This window comes from Vigna angularis, chromosome 10 (assembly GCF_016808095.1).
Source record: "Vigna angularis cultivar LongXiaoDou No.4 chromosome 10, ASM1680809v1, whole genome shotgun sequence".
In the NCBI taxonomy this organism is placed as follows: domain Eukaryota; kingdom Viridiplantae; phylum Streptophyta; class Magnoliopsida; order Fabales; family Fabaceae; genus Vigna; species Vigna angularis.
The window spans coordinates 17,993,393-18,015,772 of record NC_068979.1 but is presented as its reverse complement, the minus strand read 5'-3'; the positions used below and the strand labels follow the sequence as shown (position 1 = coordinate 18,015,772).

The 22,380-nt window shown below is 36.8% G+C and overlaps 1 protein-coding gene and 1 long non-coding RNA gene across 2 annotated transcripts; one reads left to right on the top strand and one right to left on the bottom strand.

The window, feature by feature from the left end:
- Window positions 1–454: 454 nt before the first annotated feature.
- LOC128194195 (uncharacterized) lies at window positions 455–21,672 on the bottom strand. Its single transcript, XR_008245514.1, has 4 exons — window positions 21,496–21,672; window positions 951–1,026; window positions 658–753; window positions 455–582 (listed from the first exon to the last, which is right to left on the bottom strand). It is a non-coding gene; the product is annotated as an uncharacterized LOC128194195 (long non-coding RNA).
- LOC128194194 (uncharacterized) lies at window positions 14,723–19,056 on the top strand. Its single transcript, XM_052869101.1, has 2 exons — window positions 14,723–15,734; window positions 16,457–19,056. The coding sequence occupies exon 2, from the start codon at window positions 16,787–16,789 to the stop codon at window positions 18,554–18,556; it is 1,770 nt and encodes a 589-aa protein (XP_052725061.1). The 5' UTR covers window positions 14,723–15,734; window positions 16,457–16,786; the 3' UTR covers window positions 18,557–19,056.
- Window positions 21,673–22,380: the final 708 nt, after the last annotated feature.

Below are 22,380 nucleotides of genomic sequence, written 5' to 3'. Positions count from 1 at the left end.
CTAAAATTTACGTTATAATATGTTCAACATATTACAACGTAGTTTCTGAACTACGTTATAATATACACAGTTTATTATAACAAATTTTTCATTTGTCCGTTATAATAGGTGGAAGATATTATAACGTAGAAGATTTTGTACGTTATAATATGTTATATATTATTACGTATATATTATTGTACGTTATAATATGTGATCAACGTACCATATCATACATTGCTTAGTACGTTATAATAAATGTTTTTTTTTTAAAAAAAATTGATTATTAAATTTGACCATCCAATGAAATTATAATAATATTCCTGTATTATCATCTCATCCAATCCATTTATAATAAATATAGCTTTAAATAAACAAATTTATTGAAACTAACAAAATAGAATTCATTTCAAAGGTTAAATAGTCTAATATTTAATACATCATTCATACATGAAACTGTATATTAAATCCAAATATTACATTAATGTACATACACTATTTAAGTGTAGCCAAGTTTCTACTAACACTTAAAATAAAAGAAGCCCAGTTCCTTCTAATGTCTTCAATGTCTATAGCTTCCATGGGAGATGAATCATTAAAGATCTACAAATAAAATAATAAAGTTAAAACAATATTGTAATGAATAGTTGGATAAGTATTTAGTTAGTATTTTAATACCTTATTCCATGATTCAATAATGTTTGTACAAATAATGGTATGCATGTGTTTCATTACATAATACCCACATTCATAGCTGCCCAATTGACGTCGACACTGCAAATTAAATACAAATAATGAAGACTCATTCAAACCAAAGACACAAAATATTAGATTATACTCTAGCTAGCCTTTGCACCATGTAGCTCTATATATTTTGCTAAACCAAATTTCACAAAACCAACAACACAGCCAATTCCTCATAAAAATAACAATCACAAAACACAAGACAAAGGAAGGTGAACTTCTCTTACATTAGGTGTGATTATTTGCATCTTCTTCCTAGAAATAGATGGAACACCCCGTAACCTTGAATGAGCTTCCAAAGACCTATACAAAAGTTTGACATCCATTACATCATAATAATAATATAGGAAGGAATCAAAATAGAAAGGAAAACTTACGCCTCTAATATATTTTTGATGGACAATGTGTTACCTTTCTTATGCAAGGAACATAAGAGAACTACAAGAGAACGATCAGGAGCAATAACTAGTAATTGCCAATGACCCCTACAAGTTAGAATAATATTAATTAAAAAAAACTTTTAAACTACTCATGAAAAATTTAAAAATTATGTACTTACTTATGCAAGTAAGGTGCTAAATAGACCTCTTTACCAGCTTTTTCAAACATTTCTATCAAGTACTTTTGCACCTCCTCTGATTTATTTCCTACAGTTTGAATTATAACAGGATCAAGAAATCCATAGATAGTAGCATTCCTTCTCTCGATGCAGAGGTGATGCAAATACCTTCAATATCAACAAATAATGTTAAAATAAATACACGAATGCAATATGATAGTATTTTCATGGTTTGTGAAGGTTTACTTACAAATTCCAAAGTTGTAGAACTGTTGTAGAGAGGAGATCATTACCAATGACAATTTCACAAATATCCCTATGTCATACATATAAAGTGGTGGTAGCAGTCTTGCATGTGAGTTCAGGAGGCATATCTATCTCAATAGTTTTATTCCCCATTGTGACTACCGCTGCACCAAGTTGTTGGAGAGGAGACAATTGTGGTTGAGGAGGTGTAACAATGTTTGTATTCTTAGAAACGTCCTATATTTGACCACAAAATAAGTTCAATATTATATGCATCCAAATACAACAAATACATAAGTAATTAAGGCAAATATGAATATAAATACTTACTAAAATTGGCTTTGCCAATCTGGCTGGCGAAATGATAAAATTTCCTGGAGCTTGTCCCACTGTTTGAACCTCCTCACTAGGCAGAGGAACACGAGCAGAAGAATCTTTAATATCTACAACCACCACTCGCAACATATCATCTTTAATAGCCTCGTGGTGGATGGTGCTTCCCAAATTATATATTTTACCTAAGATACAAAAAAGATGACAATTGTTGAGTAAAATGGTATAAATGACTTACTTAGCACATATATAGAGAGGCAACAAGTATAGAGAGGCTGCAAGTATAGACAACATTGTGGTTCAAAGGCTAAATGCAAATTTCAAAATGATTCAATATCAGGAATGTGGATACAGGTTTCAATGATTCAACAATTTGCCTAGAGCCACCAAATGCCAGTGGGGATCATCAACATACAATTCACAATCAACAGGGACATCAACGACATCCCTTGATTCCTGAGGAAGAGGACAACTCCCCTTTGTGCTAGCAACATGGGAAGCCCCCTTTGGTGGACCTTGAATAGTCAATCCTAAGGATGCTATCTCTGATTTGATTTCTGACAATAACTCATCTCTCAATTTTGGGAACAATTCTTTCTTAAACTCATTTCTTAACACCTTTTTATCGGATTCACTAAGTTGTGCTAAAGTAACCTTTCGAGTAGGACCACCAAAGAATTGCTTGAGTCCTACCCCTCGTCCAACACCACGGATATATCCTGGATGCTCCGGACGTCCAATGGCAACCGCTAATATGTCATCTCGGCCTTCTTGAGTGAATGACCCTTGAGACCTTTTCTCCACTAAGTCATCCTGAAAAAATAGTGTTTTAGTTCATATATTATAGAATATATGCCAAAAAATATATCTAAAGACATTAAAATTAAAATTAGGCTTATTATGAGTTTCTAACAATCTTCTCCGCTACAAGTCGAGTTTCTTCAGAAGTGTATTCTCCTGATGGCTTAGTGCGAGCTCTCTTCCATTTCTCATGACGTGGAGGTGGAGAAATCTTACTCAAATATGACCCATCATCGGTAGCTAAGGAAGAGGCCTCACGGATCATAATCTCCTCTAACCTATCATATCCCCCACGAGACAATCTGTGTGGGTGGAGATTATTTTTCTGAAGGTCTTGTGCAACTTTTCTCTTTTCCTATTTCAAACATGTGACATAAACAATTAATAACAAATTATGAAACAGAAAAAATGAATATCAAATCATAAATAAAACATTAAATTTACCTGAAAGGCATGTTCTAATCGTTTGTCCCAAAAAGCCTGCCACGTTTCCTCATCAAGGAACTGATATATCTCTGATAACAGTTGAAAAACTGTTATTTTCATGCTTAAAATTGACACTAAAAGCAACCTTTACACTTAGAAACTAGCTTGAAATCATGCTTTTACCAATATTTTCAGAAATAAGAGAGCTGGACAGGTTTATGCTTGATTTCAGTGTTTTTGTGCAGGTTTTAAGGTGAATTTGGTGAAAGAAGTGAAGAAGGAGAGAGATGAAATCAGATAAGACATCAAAAAGTGCAAAAAGAGAAGCCGCAACTGCCGCTCAGCGGCAGTTTACCGCTGAGCGGCACTCAGGCAGTCACGCTGGCTCCGCTGAGGGGTGAAATGGCCGCTGAGGGGAGAAAACAAAGTCACGCACTCACCGCTGAGCGGCACTTTAATGGGCTTGGACTTGACTCTTTGTAATTTACGAATGATATATAAGCTTTAGGGTTTCCTAGGGTTAGGCATCTTTGGCAGAAACGAGGCAAACACTCTCTCTTCCACCCCTTTGAAGGAGGATCTTGGATGCTCAGGCTACCTCTTCACCTTTTTAGGGTTTATTCTTTCATTCTTTCATTGTAATTCATCTAGGTTCACCATGAATATGGTGAACTAAACCTTGTATGTTTGTTGGGGAATCAATGTAATCTTATGAAGCTCTCATATATGGAATCTGTTTGTTACATCTTTTAATTAAGATTTATGCTTTCTTTCATCATTAGTTAGGGTTTTTCCTCTTTGCTTAATGCTTGCATTGTTTAACTCATTCGATGCATGATTATTGGTTTTGTCGATACGGGAACGTACGGGGAAGTCTAGAGCCGGGGAATTTCTCCCAATATGATATTGGTTGTCGTTAAGCTCTTGCACTTATGAACTGATCATTAGGAATGCTAGGAATTGTATGAACTCGTGATTGGGGAGAAGCCTTCTAGAAAGGTACTTTAGAGAGTGGCATTAACAATGATGATTTGAATGTTGAATTCCTAAAATATATGAGAGTGGATAAGATGAAATTGACCCCCAACAACATATTCATTAATATATTCCATTGAAAGTGTGTGTCTTTTGTTTTAGCCATTGATCAAAACTTCATGCATACATGTTTATTTTCTGTCTTGCATATTAAACTCCAAATATTTCGTCTTTAAGTCTTAGCTAATCAAGAAATCACATAACTAAACTAGGCCGTGAGTCCTTTGGGAAGAACGATACTTGGTCTTACCAAGTTTATTACTTGAACGATTCGGTCATACTTGCCGATTGAAAAACAAGTTTGTGACATCATAATTTGGTGATCATAAATTTGTCCATCATGTTTTTGGCGCCGTTGCCGGGGACTCGTGGTTTAACTAGTTAATTTGTGTGATTATTGATTATCTTTGACTTTAATTTTGAATTTCTGTTTTTATTTTCTGTTTATATTTTTCAGTTTGTATTTTATTTTATTTTATTTTATTTTTCTGTTTTTATTTTTCTATTTTCTGTTTTTATTTCATCTTCTTATCTCTGATCTTATATCTTCTTTTATATCTTTTTGTGCTAACAATTGTTTTTAGGGTTTTGTGCCTAATGTCTGCAGAATGCAATTTGGTCAAGAATTTAACTATATGGGCACTCAATTCTACCAAAGTAATCTCAACCACTGGTGGGAACCTCACTCAAGCATGGATCAATGCCAATTTTGGCAAGTTGCTGGACAATTTGAGAACCAACCACAACAACAATGGCAGCAACAACCCTTTCTATCAGGAAGTTTGGATAGGTTGGAGGACACCCTTCAACGATTTTTGAAAAATTCCGACTCTACTCAGAAAAGCATTGAAGAATCATGTAAAAGAATGGAGATGCAACTTTGTTACATCAGTCAGAGACTGAATGATGATGTTAATACTGAAGTTAACCTTAAGGAGGAAGGGCAAACCAATGTCACTGAAAGTGACAAGATTCTTGATGAGAAAAAAATAGAGGGAGATGAGGAAAAGATAGAGAGAAAAGAGAAAGAAGAGTTGAGTGAGAAAAATAAAGATGAAGAAAAAGAGAAAGAAGTGGTTGAGAGAGAAGAGAGAAAGAAGATTTGTGTGAAAATAAAGAAGTTGAAAAGAAAAAGAAAAGGGAAGAAAAAAATAAGAGAAAAGAAAAAGAGAAAATTTAGGGAGAGAAAAAGAAAGAAAAAGAGGATGAGAGGAAAGAAGAAGAAATCATATGAAAAATCCCATCCCCATCCAAAGAAGTATCATAGGAAGAAGGAATTTGAGCGCTTGATGGAAATCTTCAAGAAATTGGAGATTAAAGTTCCTATGATTGAGACATTGCAACAGGTTCCTGGTTTGATCAAATTTCTGAAGAAGTTCAGTAGAAAGAAGAAAAAGAAGATGGAACATGAGCTTTATTGGGTCAAGCTAGTGACATTAAAAGAGCGCTTGTTGGGAGACAACCCAGTGATTTAAAAACTTTTTGATTTTGTTTTGTAACTTTTACTTTGTGGACATTATTTTTGTAAACATTTTGTTGGATATAGCATCTACTGAAGGATGCTAGGTGGTTAAGTATCTACTGATGGATACTCAGTTTGTAACACCTACTGATGGGTGTTGGTAAGAAAATTTTACACCTACTGATGGGTGTTGGTGGATTTTGGGTCAGGCTCGTGACATTAAACAAGCGCTACCTGGGAGGCAACCCAGTTGATTGATTGTTTTTGTTTGTTTTAGTTGCATAATAGGGTTTGCATAAGCATTTTCAAACATTGAATTGCAGGGAACCAATGAGGGACATGTTAGGAGGCACGTAGGTTAAGAAAAGAAGGAGAAGAGCACATCACGAAAGTGCCGCTGAGCGGTAACTTACCGCTGAGCGGTACTCGCGCAGAATGGGCTTTAGTTCCCCTTAGCGGGACCCGAGCCCATTACGGTATTATTATACCCCAAGCTGCGTTTTAGGGTTTCTTTCCAGGCTTTTCTCTGCACAAACACTTCCACACACCTTCTCCTAGGTTTTCCACATCTTTTCACTCTTCCCTCTTAAGAAAATATCTCTTCCACTCACTTTTTCACTAGTGTGCCATCAAAGTTTGGGGTTGGAAGAGAGCATTCTAGCTTGGAAGCATTCTCATTGCATCTAGTATCTCCACCCAAGTAAGTAAAAAGCATTTTGTTCATTCTAGGGTTCTTGAATTTGAATATGATTGTCAAAGCATGAATATTTAGGGGTTTTGATTTCTATGCATGATTTGATGATATATTTGATTTTTGAACCGATTAAACTGCATGATTATGAACTGGAAAACTGAAAATTGCATTTGGGTGGAGTTAGGAAAGTTTTAAAACAAGATTTTCAAAAATCTGCAGAGTTACCGCTGAGGGGTAAAACTACCGCTGAGCGGCACTCTGCCAGATTTGGTTTTTCTGGTTTTTTGTGATCTGGACTATGGCACTGGTGGCGCTGAGGGGAAATTCTGGCCCTCAGCGGTGGTTTATCATCGAAAGGAGTTGTGTTCTATGTTTTACTAATGATTAACATCATGTTCTATGGTTGTGTATTTATATGTAGGAATGGCATCCTCTTCAGGAAAGAGATTGAAAACCATGGCAACCAAGAGAAAGGAAAAGGAACCAGAGCAACCCCAATCTAGCAGGTTCCTCTCTAGGAAACATGAGAAGCACTTTAGGGTGGTTCAGGACAGGAGACTTCTGATGGAGAGAAAGGTTGGAATGATACATAACTTTGCTCCTCAATTTGGAGAGCAAGTGTTAGGGAATGATTGGGGAAAACTAGCTGATGGACAAATTTGTAAGCACCAAAATATGATGTCACAAACTTGTTTCACAATCGGCAAGTATGACCGAATCGTTCAAGTAATAAACTTGGTAAGACCAAGTATCGTTCTTCCCAAAGGACTCACGGCCTAGTTTAGTTATGTGATTTCTTGATTAGCTAAGACTTAAAAACGAAATATTTGGAGTTTATATGCAAAAGACGAAAATTAAATATGTATGCATGAAGTTTGATCAATGGCAAAGACAAAAGATAAACACTTTCAATGGAATATATGAATGAATATGTTGTTGGGGATCAATTTCATCTCATCCACTCTCATACATTTTAGGAATTCAACATTCAAATCATCATTGTTAATGCCACTCTCTAAAGTACCATTCTAGATGGCTTCTCCCTAATCACGAGTTCATACAATTCCTAGCATTCCTAATGATTAGTTCATAAGTGCAGGAGCTTAACGACAACCAATATAATATTGGGAGAAATTCCCCGGATCTAGACTTCCCCGTACGTGTCCGTATCGACAAAACCAATAATCATGCATTAGAATGAGTTAAACAATGCAAGCATTAAGCAAAGAGGAAAAACCCTAACTAATGATGAAAGAAAGCATAAGTCTTAATTAAAAGATGCAAGCATAAATTCCATATATGAGAGCTTCAAGAGATTACACTGATTCCCCAACAAACATACAAGGTTTAGTTCACCATATTCATGGTGAACCTAGATGAATTACAATGAAAGTATGAAAGAATAAACCCTAAAAAGGTGAAGAGGTAGCCTGAGCATCCAAGATCCTCCTTCAAAGGGGTGGAAGAGAGAGTGTTTGCCTCGTTTCTGCCAAAGATGCCTAACCCTAGGAAACCCTAAGGCTTAAATACCATTCGTAAATTACAAAAAGTCAAGCCCAAGCCCATTAAAGTGCCGCTCAACGGTAAAATACCGCTCAGCGGTGATTGCGCGTCTCGTTTTCTCCCCTCAGCGGCCATTTTGCCCCTCAGCGGACCTCCCGCAACCTCTTAAGTGCCGCTCAGCGGTAAAATGCCGCTGAGCGGTGACTTCGGCTTCTCCTTTTTCACTCTTTGATTCCTTTTCTGATTCCCTCTCTCTCATTCTTCACTTCTTTCACTAAATTCACCTTAAAACCTGCACAAAAACACTGAAATCAAGCATAAACCTGTCCAGCTCTCTTATTTCTGAAAATATGGATAAAAGCATGATTTCAAGCTAGTTTCTAAGCATAAAGGTTGCTTTTAGTATCAATTTTAAGCATGAAAATAACAGTTTTTCAACTGTTATCACAACCCCAAACTTAGAACTTTGCTTGTCCTCAAGCAAAACAAGATGTAACTCCATCTTCAACCAATTCATATGATGGCTCACTTCATTCAAAATCCCTCTTTTCATGATAAGTAGCAACTTCAATCAAACTTATGACCAAGAGTTAAATCAAGATGTGCACATGCTTTAGTGTTCACAAAGTCATTTAAATTCCAACAAATGCTATTTTTCATGAATGATCAATCAATTAAGCATGGATGATCATGTGCTTATGGAATATTTCCTCACTAGGTAAAGTGTTTCACTCAACACACAAGTGTATAAGAGGTAATCACTCATTCACTCTACTATCACAATGTTACATGAATCAACTTTGCCTTTCATTTTACCACAATCAAAAACATTCACAAGCATGCATCATCACAAGGACTTTTCAATGGCTTATAATGTGGCTGGGCTAACAAGAAAATTGGTTTTTCTGGATCACAAAATCCTTGAGTTAAGAGAATCATAATAACACAATCATCTTATTCATTCCCAACTTTCTTTTGCCTTTGCATTTGCATTGAGCTTTACTTCTTTTTCTTTTCTCCTTGCATATTCTTACTTTTTAGCTCTTAGCTCAATGATTTTCTTTTCATGTTTTCCCAACAACCCCAAACTTGAACATTTAACAATACCATACAAGATCCTCTACTTAACTCAAGGTAAAGATTTTCAATCAAAGGTTTTAAGTGTATGTTCAAGGCTAAGGGTTCAAAGGATAGAACACAACGTGTTCTCTTTTAGTAGGCTAACTTTATGAATTTGGCCAATAAAAGGGTTCCAACAAATGGCCTTGATCACATGATGCAAAACAAGCAATTGATTCAATCATAGAAAACCTGGGCAAAATCATTCATGCTTTCAAAGTAATAACATTCAATCATACCAAAAACTCTGGAGCTCAAAACCTCACATATAAGCTCATTCACATTTGACATACACATCCTGCTTAATCTCACAATCACAATCATGATATCATGCATTTGTTCACAAAGCTTGTGAATCACCTGTATAAGCATTTTAATGTGCACATCTATCTCAACATCAATCAATCAATAAGCATCATCAAGCATTACTCATCACACAATCACAGTTAATAGCAAACCATCATAACAAACCAGGTGTCCAATAGAGTACATCAAACCTAATCTAAAACAAAAATAAATAAGTTTAGAACACTTAAACCAACAAAAGCATAAGTTCATGATAGCATTCATCAGTAAATGCTATCTCAACTCCTCATCAATCTGAGCTGTCATCTGTATCTTCTTCCTCTCCTTCTTATTGGATCTTATAGTCTTGATTCTTTTAGCATGATGAGGAGGCCATCCCTACATCAAACTTAATTCACAAAACCAAAAGATACATTTTTAAGCATTAGTAAACCACAATGAAGAAATCAACCCCTTCAATGATGCTCTCTCCCAACCCCAAACTTAGATGGAAAACTAGTGAGAACGTGAGTGGAAGGGAGATTTTCTCAAGAGGGAAGAGGGAAAAGATGTGGAGAACCTTGGAAAAGGTATGTAGGAGTGTGTGTGGAGAGAAGAGCCTGAAAATAGAAGCTTATGTGCAGCTTAGGGTATACAAATACCCTAATGGGCTTGGGTTCCGCTAAGGGGCAACCAAAGCCCAATCTGTGAGAGTACCGCTCAGCGGTAAGTTGCCGCTCAGCGGCACTTTCGTGATGTGCTTTTCTCCTTCTTTTCTTAACCTACGTGCCTCCTAGACATGCCCCTCACTGGTTCCCTGCAATTCAATGTTCATAATACTTATGCAAACCCTATTATGCAACTAAAATGAAACAAACAGAAACATTCAATCAACTGGGTTGCCTCCCAGGTAGCGCTTGTTTAACGTCACGAGCCTGACCCAAAATCCACCAACACCCATCAGTAGGTGTAACAAACTTACCAACACCCATCAGTAGGTGCAAAATTTTCTTACCAACACCCATCAGTAGGTGTTGCAAACTGAGTATCCTTCAGTAGATACTTAACCACCTAGCATCCTTCAGTAGATGCTATATCCAACAAAATATTTACAAAAATAATGTCCACAAATTAAAAGGTACAAAAACAAAATAAAATCAAAAGTTTTTAAATCACTGGGTTGCCTCCCAGCAAGCGCTCTTTTAACGTCATTAGCTTGACTCAGTAAAGCTCAAGTTCCTTCTTCTTTTTCTTCTTTCTACTGAACTTCTTCAGAAATTTGATCAAACCAGGAACCTGTTGCAGTGTCTCAATCATAGGAACTTTAATCTCCAATTTCTTGAAGATTTCCATAAAGCACTTGAATTTCTTTTCCTTCCCATGATTCTTCTTTAGATGAGGATGGGATTTTTCATATGATTTCTTCTTCTTTCCTCTCATCTTCTTTTTCTTCCTTTTTCTCTCCCTAAATTTTCTCTTTTTTCTTTCTTTCATTTTTTTCTTCCCTTTTCTTTTTCTTTTCAACTTCTTTATTTTCACACAAATCTTCTTTCTCTCTTCTCTCTCAACCACTTCTTTCTCTTTTTCTTCATCTTTATTTTTCTCACTCAACTCTCCTTTCTCTTTTCTCTCTACCCTTTCTTCATCTTCCTCTAATTTTTCCTTATCAAGAATCTTGTCACTTTCGGTGATAATGATTTGCCCTTCCTCCTTAAGGTTAACTTCAGTATTAACCTCATCATTCAATCTCTGACTGATGTAATGAAGTTGCATCTCCATTCTTTTAAATGATTCTTCAATGCTTTTCTGAGTAGAGTCGGAATTTTTCAAAAATCGTTGAAGGGTGTCCTCCAAACTTTCTGTTAGAGAGGGTTGTTGCTGCCATTGTTGTGGTGGTTGGTTCTCAAATTGTCCAGCAGCTTGCCAAAATTGGCTTTGATCCATGCTTGAGTGAGGTTCCCACCAGTGGTTGAGATTACTTTGGTAGAATTGAGTGCCCATATAGTTAAATTCTTGACCAAATTGCATTCTGCAGACATTAGGCACAAAACCCTAAAAACAATTGTTAGCACAAAAAAAATATAGGAGAAGATATAAGATTCAAAGAATAAAATAAAATAAAAATAAAAACAGAGAAATAAAATAAAATAAAATAAAATAAAATAAAAACTGAAAAATATAAACAGAAAATAAAAAAATTCGAAATTTAAATAAAAAAAATTCAAAAACAAGTCAAAGATAATCAATAATCACACAAATTAACCAGTTAAACCACGAGTCCCCGGCAACGGCGCCAAAATCTTGATGGACAAATTTGTAAGCACCAAAATATGATGTCACAAACTTGTTTCACAATCGGCAAGTATGACCGAATCGTTCAAGTAATAAACTTGGTAAGACTAAGTATCGTTCTTCCCAAAGGACTCACGACCTAGTTTAGTTATGTGATTTCTTGATTAGCTAAGACTTAAAGACGAAATATTTGGAGTTTATATGCAAAAGACGAAAATTAAATATGTATGCATGAAGTTTGATCAATGGCAAAGACAAAAGATAAACACTTTCAATGGAATATATGAATGAATATGTTGTTGGGGATCAATTTCATCTCATCCACTCTCATACATTTTAGGAATTCAACATTCAAATCATCATTGTTAATGCCACTCTCTAAAGTACCATTCTAGATGGCTTCTCCCTAATCACGAGTTCATACAATTCCTAGCATTCCTAATGATTAGTTCATAAGTGCAGGAGCTTAACGACAACCAATATAATATTGGGAGAAATTCCCCGGATCTAGACTTCCCCGTACGTGTCCGTATCGACAAAACCAATAATCATGCATTAGAATGAGTTAAACAATGCAAGCATTAAGCAAAGAGGAAAAACCCTAACTAATGATGAAAGAAAGCATAAGTCTTAATTAAAAGATGCAAGCATAAATTCCATATATGAGAGCTTCAAGAGATTACATTGATTCCCCAACAAACATACAAGGTTTAGTTCACCATATTCATGGTGAACCTAGATGAATTACAATGAAAGTATGAAAGAATAAACCCTAAAAAGGTGAAGAGGTAGCCTGAGCATCCAAGATCCTCCTTCAAAGGGGTGGAAGAGAGAGTGTTTGCCTCGTTTCTGCCAAAGATGCCTAATCCTAGGAAACCCTAAGGCTTAAATACCATTCGTAAATTACAAAAAGTCAAGCCCAAGCCCATTAAAGTGCCGCTCAGCGGTAAAATACCGCTCAGCGGTGATTGCGCGTCTCGTTTTCTCCCCTCAGCGGCCATTTTGCCCCTCAGCGGACCTCCCGCAACCTCTTAAGTGCCGCTCAGCGGTAAAATGCCGCTGAGCGGTGACTTCGGCTTCTCCTTTTTCACTCTTTGATTCCTTTTCTGATTCCCTCTCTCTCATTCTTCACTTCTTTCACTAAATTCACCTTAAAACCTGCACAAAAACACTGAAATCAAGCATAAACCTGTCCAGCTCTCTTATTTCTGAAAATATGGATAAAAGCATGATTTCAAGCTAGTTTCTAAGCATAAAGGTTGCTTTTAGTATCAATTTTAAGCATGAAAATAACAGTTTTTCAACTGTTATCACTAGCCACTTATCCTGCACCTGCCAACATAGCTGTAGTAAAGGAATTTTACACCAATGCAAAGAAGATTGGTGATTATCCAGCTGAGAATTATTTGGGCTATGTCAGAGGCCATGCTATCAGGTATGATCCTGATTCTATCAACAACTTCCTGGATACTGTGTGGGCTGGTGAGCAATGCCAGTTTGCTCTTTGCATGGAGGAAGGTGCTGATTATGAGGATGTGGAGAGAGTGTTGTGTATACCTGGAGGACACTTCCAAAGAAATAGATCTGGCTCAGTGGTTAACATTAGGAGGACGGATTTGACTCCTCTTGCAAAGTATTGGATGGCATTTTCTCATGCCAACATTCAGCCATGTTCACATGTGTCAGATATTACTCTCAGCAGGGCACTATTCATCAACTGTGCTATCAAAAATTTAAATGTTAATATTGGGCAGGTGATAACTGATGAAATTAGTGTATGTGCTAACACCTCAAACAACAAAGCACCACTAGGACATCCTTCTTTGATTACTCACCTTTGCAAGCTAGCTGGGGTGGATACTTCTGTTCCACCATTTGAGAGGCCAAGAAAAGCTATTGATGAGGCCTATTACAGAAAGTACTGTGGAGGTGAGGATGCTGCTCAGCCAGTTCCACCACGCCGTGCTCGCAGAGAGAGAGGGCCAGCACAAAGCCAGACATCTGCTGAGATACATGAAGCAGAACCATTCCAGATGAGGGACATGTATATGTCTCTTATAGGTGCTCAGTTGCAGTCCATTCACAGAGGGCAGGTGGCCACTGCTGAGATGATAGTGGGGATGTATGATACACCTCCAGCCCACAGGTGGACTATGGATGAATTCCATAATGTAGTAGCTTGGCCAGAAGAACCAGTGCATGGAGGAGGAGCTGGAGCAGCTGAAGCTTCAGCTAGAGATCTGAAAGAAGATGAAGCTGATGAGGAGGATGCATTTGAAGATGATGAAGATGAGGAGGAAGAGGAAGATACAGAGGACAGCTCAGACTGATGATGAGCTGAGATAGCATTTACTGATGAATGCTATCATATGATTATGCGTTTGTGGTTTAAGTTTTCTGAACTTATTTGTTTTTGTTCTGGATTAGGGTTTGATGTACTCTATTGAACACCTGGTTTGTTATGATGGTTTGCTATTAACTGTGATTGTTTGATAAGTAATGCTTGATGATGCTTCTTGATTGATTGATGTTGAGATGATGTGCACATTTAAATGCTTATACAGGTGATTCACAAGCTTTGTGAACAAATGCATGATATCATGATTGTGATTGTGAAATTAAGCAGGATGTGTATGTCAAATGTGAATGAGCTTATATGTGAGGATTTGAGCTTCAGAGTTTTTGGTATGATTGAATGCTATTACTTTGAAAGCATGAATGACTTTGCCCAGGTTTTCTTTCATTGAATCAATTGCTTGTTTTGCATCATATGATCAAGGCCGTTTGTTGGAAACCTTTTTATTGGCCAAATTTGTAAAAAAAAAAAAAAAAATTTGTAAAAAAAAAAAAAAAAAAATTAGCCCACTAAAAGAGAACACTTTGTGTCCAATCCTTTTGAACCCTTAGCCTTGAACATACACTGAAACCTTTGATTGAAAATCTTTACCTTGAGTTAAGTAGAAAATCTTGTGTGGTATTGTTAAATGTTCAAGTTTGGGGTTGTTGGGTGATATGATCATACATGGGGCAACAATGAAGAGTTTTCAAAGTGACAGCAAGCATAAAAAAGAGTAGAATAGGTTTCCTTTGGGCGTGTATTTGCCTTTTGATTTCTTTCTCTTAGTTGTTGTGAATAAATTGCTTATAAACTCTTCTTTCTCTTTAAGAGCAAGCAATGTGGGACTATCCATGGCTTGATCTTAAAAAGAAGAGAAGAGAAAGTGAGCATTCTAGGCATGTAGGAGTTAGTAGCATAGCTAGTTTTCATATTTTGAACTATAGGAGAACTAGTTGCCTTATAAACCCTTTGGAGTGGAGAGAATTGAGCAATGTGGGACTCAAAAGTCCCTAGAAGACCTGCAGCAGCTGCTGGACGGACTACACCCTCAAAAGTCCCACATCTCCTAGATCTTGCATCTTAGCTCACTCCAAAGGTTATATAAGAAGGCTTAGGGGTCTCCTTTTTGTACACCTTACCTTGATTCAATGAATTTGAGTTGATTTGCACTTTTGCAATCCTCTTTGAGATAGAATTCTGTCTCTAAAGTCCCAAATTTGGGCAGACCTTATCTTGTTCAAGCAAGTGGCGGTCCTCCTCTTGATGCTTATCTTGGAAGCTTGTTCAAGTGGCGCATCTTCAATTCCTAAGTTTCCTTTTCCTTAATCTCTTTCATTTTTAATTTCTTTCCCATTCTCTTAAATGTCATTTAGTATATTCTCTCTAGGTATGCACTTCCCCATCATGTGGTATCAGAGCCTTAGGTTTTTGATCTCTTAGGAATTGCATGCTAGAGTAGAATAGCTTAGATATGTTCATTTTCGCTGAACCATTTTTCTGTCTCGCCCAGCCTTTGCGTGAAAATACAGTGAACTTGTATGATTTAGTTTAGCTTCATTTCTTGTCGGTTTTCCATGAAATTTTTTTCCTAGTTTCGTCTGGATGTCTAGTTTCATGAACATATTTTACTTTTCTCAAATTCGTTCTGTACTGTTCCCAGTAAATTTTTTTCTCCACTGTGTTCATCCAGTTTTCTGCTGTTGAATTAATACTCCACTGTTTTGCTTTGTTGTTGGCTGTTTGGACATTTTGGTGGCTGGAATTGCTCCCTGGACGTTGCTACACCCTCTCAATACTCTTAAGCAAGGAATCAACACTTCAAATCAATGCTTTGAGGGACTAAACCGTGGCTGTCCAGAGCCTTGTGCAAGTAGACATTTCATCAAACAGCAACAATGCTATTGGAGGTCTTCAACAAGTAGGTGTCCTATTTCCTTTTGTTTGTTTGTTCCAGCTTTAATTTCTTGTCTTGGCTGGATTGTATGTGTCTTTTCTTGCTTATTAGCTTTGAATTGAGTCATATGTTTGTTCCTCTTTAGGAGTTTTCTAGAGTATTTTTCTGAAATTGCATAGCTAAGAGCATTTTTACATCTCCTTGCTTGTATGATGAATTGAGCTTGATCATCATTGCATTTAAGCGTGCGAACCTTGCTTATTTGTTCTGTATAAATAGAGGCTATAAACCATTACAATTGTGCTTCCAATCAAACACATTTTCTTCATTAAAGTGGCTTGGCCGAGACATTTTACCAAGTGCTGTTTGCTGTATCAAAATAAAATCAACAAAAAAATTGGTTGCTGTTTGGTATGCTTGGCCGAGAGTTTTCTCATTGATTGGTGTGTTTGATTGCTTCATTTAGAGCCTCTTTTTCATTTCCAATACAGAATATTTTGGTTTGAGGTTTGCCAAAATTATTTCCAGCATTAATTCGGTCTTGCTCTTCATGTATGCGTAGCATGTTCATGTGATTTTGCTCCTTAGTTGTGTTAATTTTCTTTGCTGTCTTGTTCATTTTGTGCCACTGTTTTGACTCCAATTTCTTGTTGTTTTGTCTCTTCACATTCATTAGATACTGCCTCCTTGTTTTTGTGCCAAGTTTCTTGATTTTTTAGGTTCCATTTTCATCATTTGTCTTGTAGTTTTCATTCATTCTTTGGCTTCTACCATGTGCTGTCTTGATTTGGCTTCTTTGCATTGAGGGTGGATTGTACATCTTTCCATTTGCTTTGGACTTGAGTTGGTGCTCTCAAAGTGGACTTGTGAGACATTACTATTTTGAAAGAAGAGTGCATGTGAGTGGAGTGATCTTGCTTTGTTTTGCCATCAACACCGTGAGTTTTGAGCCTAATTTTTTGGTGCTGCTGTGAGTGAACCTTGGCTGCTGTTTACTTCAGTTTTGCTGCTGTATTTGGACTGTTTTCTAACCTATTTTTTGTGTAAGTATTGCTGCTGTTTGCCTTTAGAAAACCATGTCTGCAGGTTCAAGACACTCTTCTTCCATTGGAAGTAGTCATCACGGAAGTGCTTCTAGCAAATTTGATTTGATGAAGGCTTTTCAACAAATGCAACATCAACTTGACTCCATTAGTAAACGGTTGGACAAGGACGCGAAAGCAAAAGGGGAGCAACCTCATGGTCATGATCATGGTTTCTACAAGAAGAAGCAAGAAGCTAGAACTGTAAATGTATACCTTCCTTCACCAAAGAAGCATCAAGAAGATAAAGCTATGGACCAAGGCCTTACACTACCAAAGTTGAATTTGCCTACTTTCAAAGGAGAAGCCGAGCCGTTTATTTTTCTAGATTGGATAGCTAAAGTAGACCAAATTTTTGATTTGTATAGTGTAAATGGACCTTTGCGTGTAAAGTTAGCTTGTTTAGCTTTAGAGGGATACGCCAAACAATGGCTAAATAGGAGATACTTAACCATGGCCTCACCCGCGAGTACATGGGAACATTGTAGGGACATTTTGTACCAACATTTCGTACCTCCATACTACCATAGGGACCTCTTGATTAAGCTCCAACAGCTTACTCAAGGTAGACGAAGTGTGGAGGAGTATGCTCGTGAGCTCGAAGTGCTCCTACATCATACTAACCTTAAAGAAAATGATCATGCAAAAATAGTTAGATTTATTAGTGGACTTAATAGTAACATCCAAGATATAATTGAATTCCATGATGATGAGACTTTAGATGTAGTGGTTCATAGAACCATGAAAGTAGAGAAGAAACTCTTGAAAAAAGAAGCTTGTCACAACAAATTTTCCAAATCTTCAAGAGATATTTTCTACAAATCCTCATCATCAAAGGATAAAACCAAGGATGTTTCTAAGGAGCCCACTAACAAATCGTTTCCTCATTCTTCTTCTAACCATTCCTCTTCCCCACCTAAATCTCCTTCTAGACCAAGTCACATTAAATGTTTTAAATGTTTAGGACATGGACATATAGCCTCTGCCTGCCCCACCAAAAAGGCAACATGCATTGAGGGTGAAGTAATTATGACTAATGAGTCTACCTCTTCCTTAACTTCACCAAACTATAGCTCTTCTTCCTCATCAAGTGATGCCAAAGAGAAGGTCATGCTTACTTGTTTAAATGAAGAAAGAAAAGAAAGAGAGGAGAGAGTAAAAGAAGAGACTGAGAGAAAAGAAAGAGAGGAGAGAGAAAAGAAAGAAAAAGAAGAACTTGTGAGAGAAATGGAGAAGGACAAAGTCTTAGTTAAAAAGGAAGTGTTACTGAAGGCACCATCCACTCCCATCATTCAAATAGATCTACACCATGACAGGGGAGTTTTTCAATCCTTCTACTTTTCTCCTTTTACTAAGTTTTCTTTCTTTGTTCCAAAAATATTTTGCACAACTTTTTCACCTCCCTCTTTCCTTCTTTCCAACTATTCCATAAACATTTGTGAAACATATCATGAGTTAGTGTTACCCCTTTGGTTCCATTCAACTCAAGACAAAAATAATTTTTTCTCTAAAAATGGTCTCCTAGTTTTCACCACTAAATGCAATAAAAATATCAGGAGACTTTCTTTTACTATTACTTGTTTATATACATTGATTAGTCAACATAAATTCATTCACAAAATGTTTAATGATTTTTGCAGGTTGACATTTGATCCAGGAGGAGTTGCTTTGGTTTATACACGAAATAAGTCACTAATCTCTCTTTGTTGCAGGTTTTTCAAGATTCGAGGTCGAATCCTCACCAACCTGGGGGGGATGATATGATCATACATGGGGCAACAATGAAGAGTTTTCAAAGTGACAGCAAGCATAAAAAAGAGTAGAATAGGTTTCCTTTGGGTGTGTATTTGCCTTTTGATTTCTTTCTCTTAGTTGTTGTGAATAAATTGCTTATAAACTCTTCTTTCTCTTTAAGAGCAAGCAATGTGGGACTATCCATGGCTTGATCTTAAAAAGAAGAGAAGAGAAAGTGAGCATTCTAGGCGTGTAGGAGTTAGTAGCATAGCTAGTTTTCATATTTTGAACTATAGGAGAACTAGTTGCCTTATAAACCCTTTGGAGTGGAGAGAATTGAGCAATGTGGGACTCAAAAGTCCCTAGAAGACCTGCAGCAGCTGCTGGACGGACTACACCCTCAAAAGTCCCACATCTCCTAGATCTTGCATCTTAGCTCACTCCAAAGGTTATATAAGAAGGCTTAGGGGTCTCCTTTTTGTACACCTTACCTTGATTCAATGAATTTGAGTTGATTTGCACTTTTGCAATCCTCTTTGAGATAGAATTCTGTCTCTAAAGTCCCAAATTTGGGCAGACCTTATCTTGTTCAAGCAAGTGGCGGTCCTCCTCTTGATGCTTATCTTGGAAGCTTGTTCAAGTGGCGCATCTTCAATTCCTAAGTTTCCTTTTCCTTAATCTCTTTCATTTTTAATTTCTTTCCCATTCTCTTAAATGTCATTTAGTATATTCTCTCTAGGTATGCACTTCCCCATCATTGGGAAAACATGAAAAGCATTGAGCTAAGAGCTAAAAAGTAAGAATATGCAAAGAAAAAGAAAAGAAAAGAAAAAGAAGTAAAGCTCAATGCAAATGCAATGGCAAAAGAAAGTTGGGAATGAATAAGAATAATTGTGTTGTTATGATTCTCTTAACTCAAGGATTTTGTGATCCAGAAAAACCAATTTTCTTGTTAGCCCAGCCACATTATAAGCCATTGAAAAGTCCTTGTGATAATGCATGCTTGTGAATGTTTTTGATTGGGGTAAAATGAAAGGCAAAGTTGATTCATGTAACATTGTGATAGTAGAGTGAATGAGTGATTACCTCTTATACACTTGTGTGTTGAGTGAAACACTTTATCTAGTGAGGAAATACTCCATTAGCACATGAACATCCATGCTTAATTGATTGATCATTCATGAAAAATAGCATTTGTTGGAATTTAAATGACTTTGTGAACACTAAAGCATGTGCACATCTTGATTGAACTCTTGGTCATAAGTTTGATTGAAGTTTTTACTTATCATTGAAAAGAAGATTTTTGAATGAGTGAATCATCATATGAATTGGTGGAAGATGGAGTTACATCTTGTTTGCTTGAGGACAAGCAAAGTTCTAAGTTTGGGGTTGTGATAACAGTTGAAAAACTGTTATTTTCATGCTTAAAATTGACACTAAAAGCAACCTTTACACTTAGAAACTAGCTTGAAATCATGCTTTTACCAATATTTTCAGAAATAAGAGAGCTGGACAGGTTTATGCTTGATTTCAGTGTTTTTGTGCAGGTTTTAAGGTGAATTTGGTGAAAGAAGTGAAGAAGGAGAGAGATGAAATCAGATAAGACATCAAAAAGTGCAAAAAGAGAAGCCGCAACAGCCGTTCAGCGGCAGTTTACCGCTGAGCGGCACTCAGGCAGTCACGCTGGCTCCGCTGAGGGGTGAAATGGCCGCTGAGGGGAGAAAACAAAGTCACGCACTCACCGCTGAGCGGTATTTTACCGCTGAGCGGCACTTTAATGGGCTTGGACTTGACTCTTTGTAATTTACGAATGATATATAAGCTTTAGGGTTTCCTAGGGTTAGGCATCTTTGGCAGAAACGAGGCAAACACTCTCTCTTCCACCCCTTTGAAGGAGGATCTTGGATGCTCAGGCTACCTCTTCACCTTTTTAGGGTTTATTCTTTCATTCTTTCATTGTAATTCATCTAGGTTCACCATGAATATGGTGAACTAAACCTTGTATGTTTGTTGGGGAATCAATGTAATCTTATGAAGCTCTCATATATGGAATCTGTTTGTTACATCTTTTAATTAAGATTTATGCTTTCTTTCATCATTAGTTAGCGTTTTTCCTCTTTGCTTAATGCTTGCATTGTTTAACTCATTCGATCCATGATTATTGGTTTTGTCGATACGGGAACGTACGGGGAAGTCTAGATCCGGGGAATTTCTCCCAATATGATATTGGTTGTCGTTAAGCTCCTGCACTTATGAACTGATCATTAGGAATGCTAGGAATTGTATGAACTCGTGATTGGGGAGAAGCCTTCTAGAAAGGTACTTTAGAGAGTGGCATTAACAATGATGATTTGAATGTTGAATTCCTAAAATATATGAGAGTGGATAAGATGAAATTGACCCCCAACAACATATTCATTAATATATTCCATTGAAAGTGTGTGTCTTTTGTTTTAGCCATTGATCAAAACTTCATGCATACATGTTTATTTTCTGTCTTGCATATTAAACTCCAAATATTTCGTCTTTAAGTCTTAGCTAATCAAGAAATCACATAACTAAACTAGGCCGTGAGTCCTTTGGGAAGAACCCAAGTTTATTACTTGAACGATTCGGTCATACTTGCCGATTGAAAAACAAGTTTGTGACATCATATTTTGGTGCTCATAAATTTGTCCATCAATCTCACAAGGATTCTTGTGACTTAACTTACCATAAATATACCGACTAGTAAGGTCAGTCTTAAAACGCCTCCACCGCTGCCCAGCATATGATATCCATTTACTTCTCAATAAGTTGTTGTTTGGGACGTCATATGTTAGCTAAATAATAGGTACATGAATGTTATATTTACAAATTTTCTAATAATTGTGGAAGTTAAGTTAAGACTTTCATACCATGATAGTTTGCCATATTTGGTTCTTCACTTCTTCAGGAACATGGTCCCATTTGTCAATAAGAATACTAACCTTACTTCTACCAAGTAAGGCCACAAAGCTAGTGAATCTTGCACGGTTGTCTCCAATAACTTTTCCTGTACTCATATCAAATTGAATGGGCAATTTCTGATCAGCATTACGACTAATAGTCAAGTCTTTTAGCCTAGTCGCTCGTCTACACTTGGGTTAGGTAGACGATTGACTTTGGTCCTCACTTTGTGGTGGTGTAAGTGTAGATGGATTAGCCATAAAGCTGTTTTAACAAAAAATTGAAAATTAAATTTAATTGAATACACCAAAACAACAATTAAAGTGGTCAATTGAACCAAAGTTTCACCGTCTACATGTGCCAAAGGATTGCAACAACAGAAAACACACTTGAGAAATTATTTATTGGGGACGAAGTGGCGTTGTTCAATATCATCATTGAATTTTTAGTTAACGTGGAGAGAACTTTTTTTGTTACCACATCATTAAAATGTGGTAATTGTAAGTTCAGACACGATTCATTTGTACTATTTGCTTAAGTTTTGATTTGTAAATAACATTAATTCTTTTTGGTGCCACTTGCTTTTCTTTATAAAATCCTCTCAACTGATTTAACCCTTTAAACAATTAATTAAATTAATTGCAAACAATAAATTCATCAATATTTTGTAATTATTCCGAAACTCACTAGTGCAGAATTGATCTTTAACGTCACCCCATAGACGTCCGTCCACCAAAACCCCAACATAAATAATTGACCGGTGGCATAAATGTAAATAATTGAGCGTGGAGACGTCCGTCCTAGAGGGGGACGGACATCTATAATATAGTAGACGTCCGATCCCTCTAACGGACGTTCAAGAGCCTGACGGGAGAGTTGACGATTCGGCCTCTTGAACGTCCGTCCCCCTCCAGGACGGACGTCTA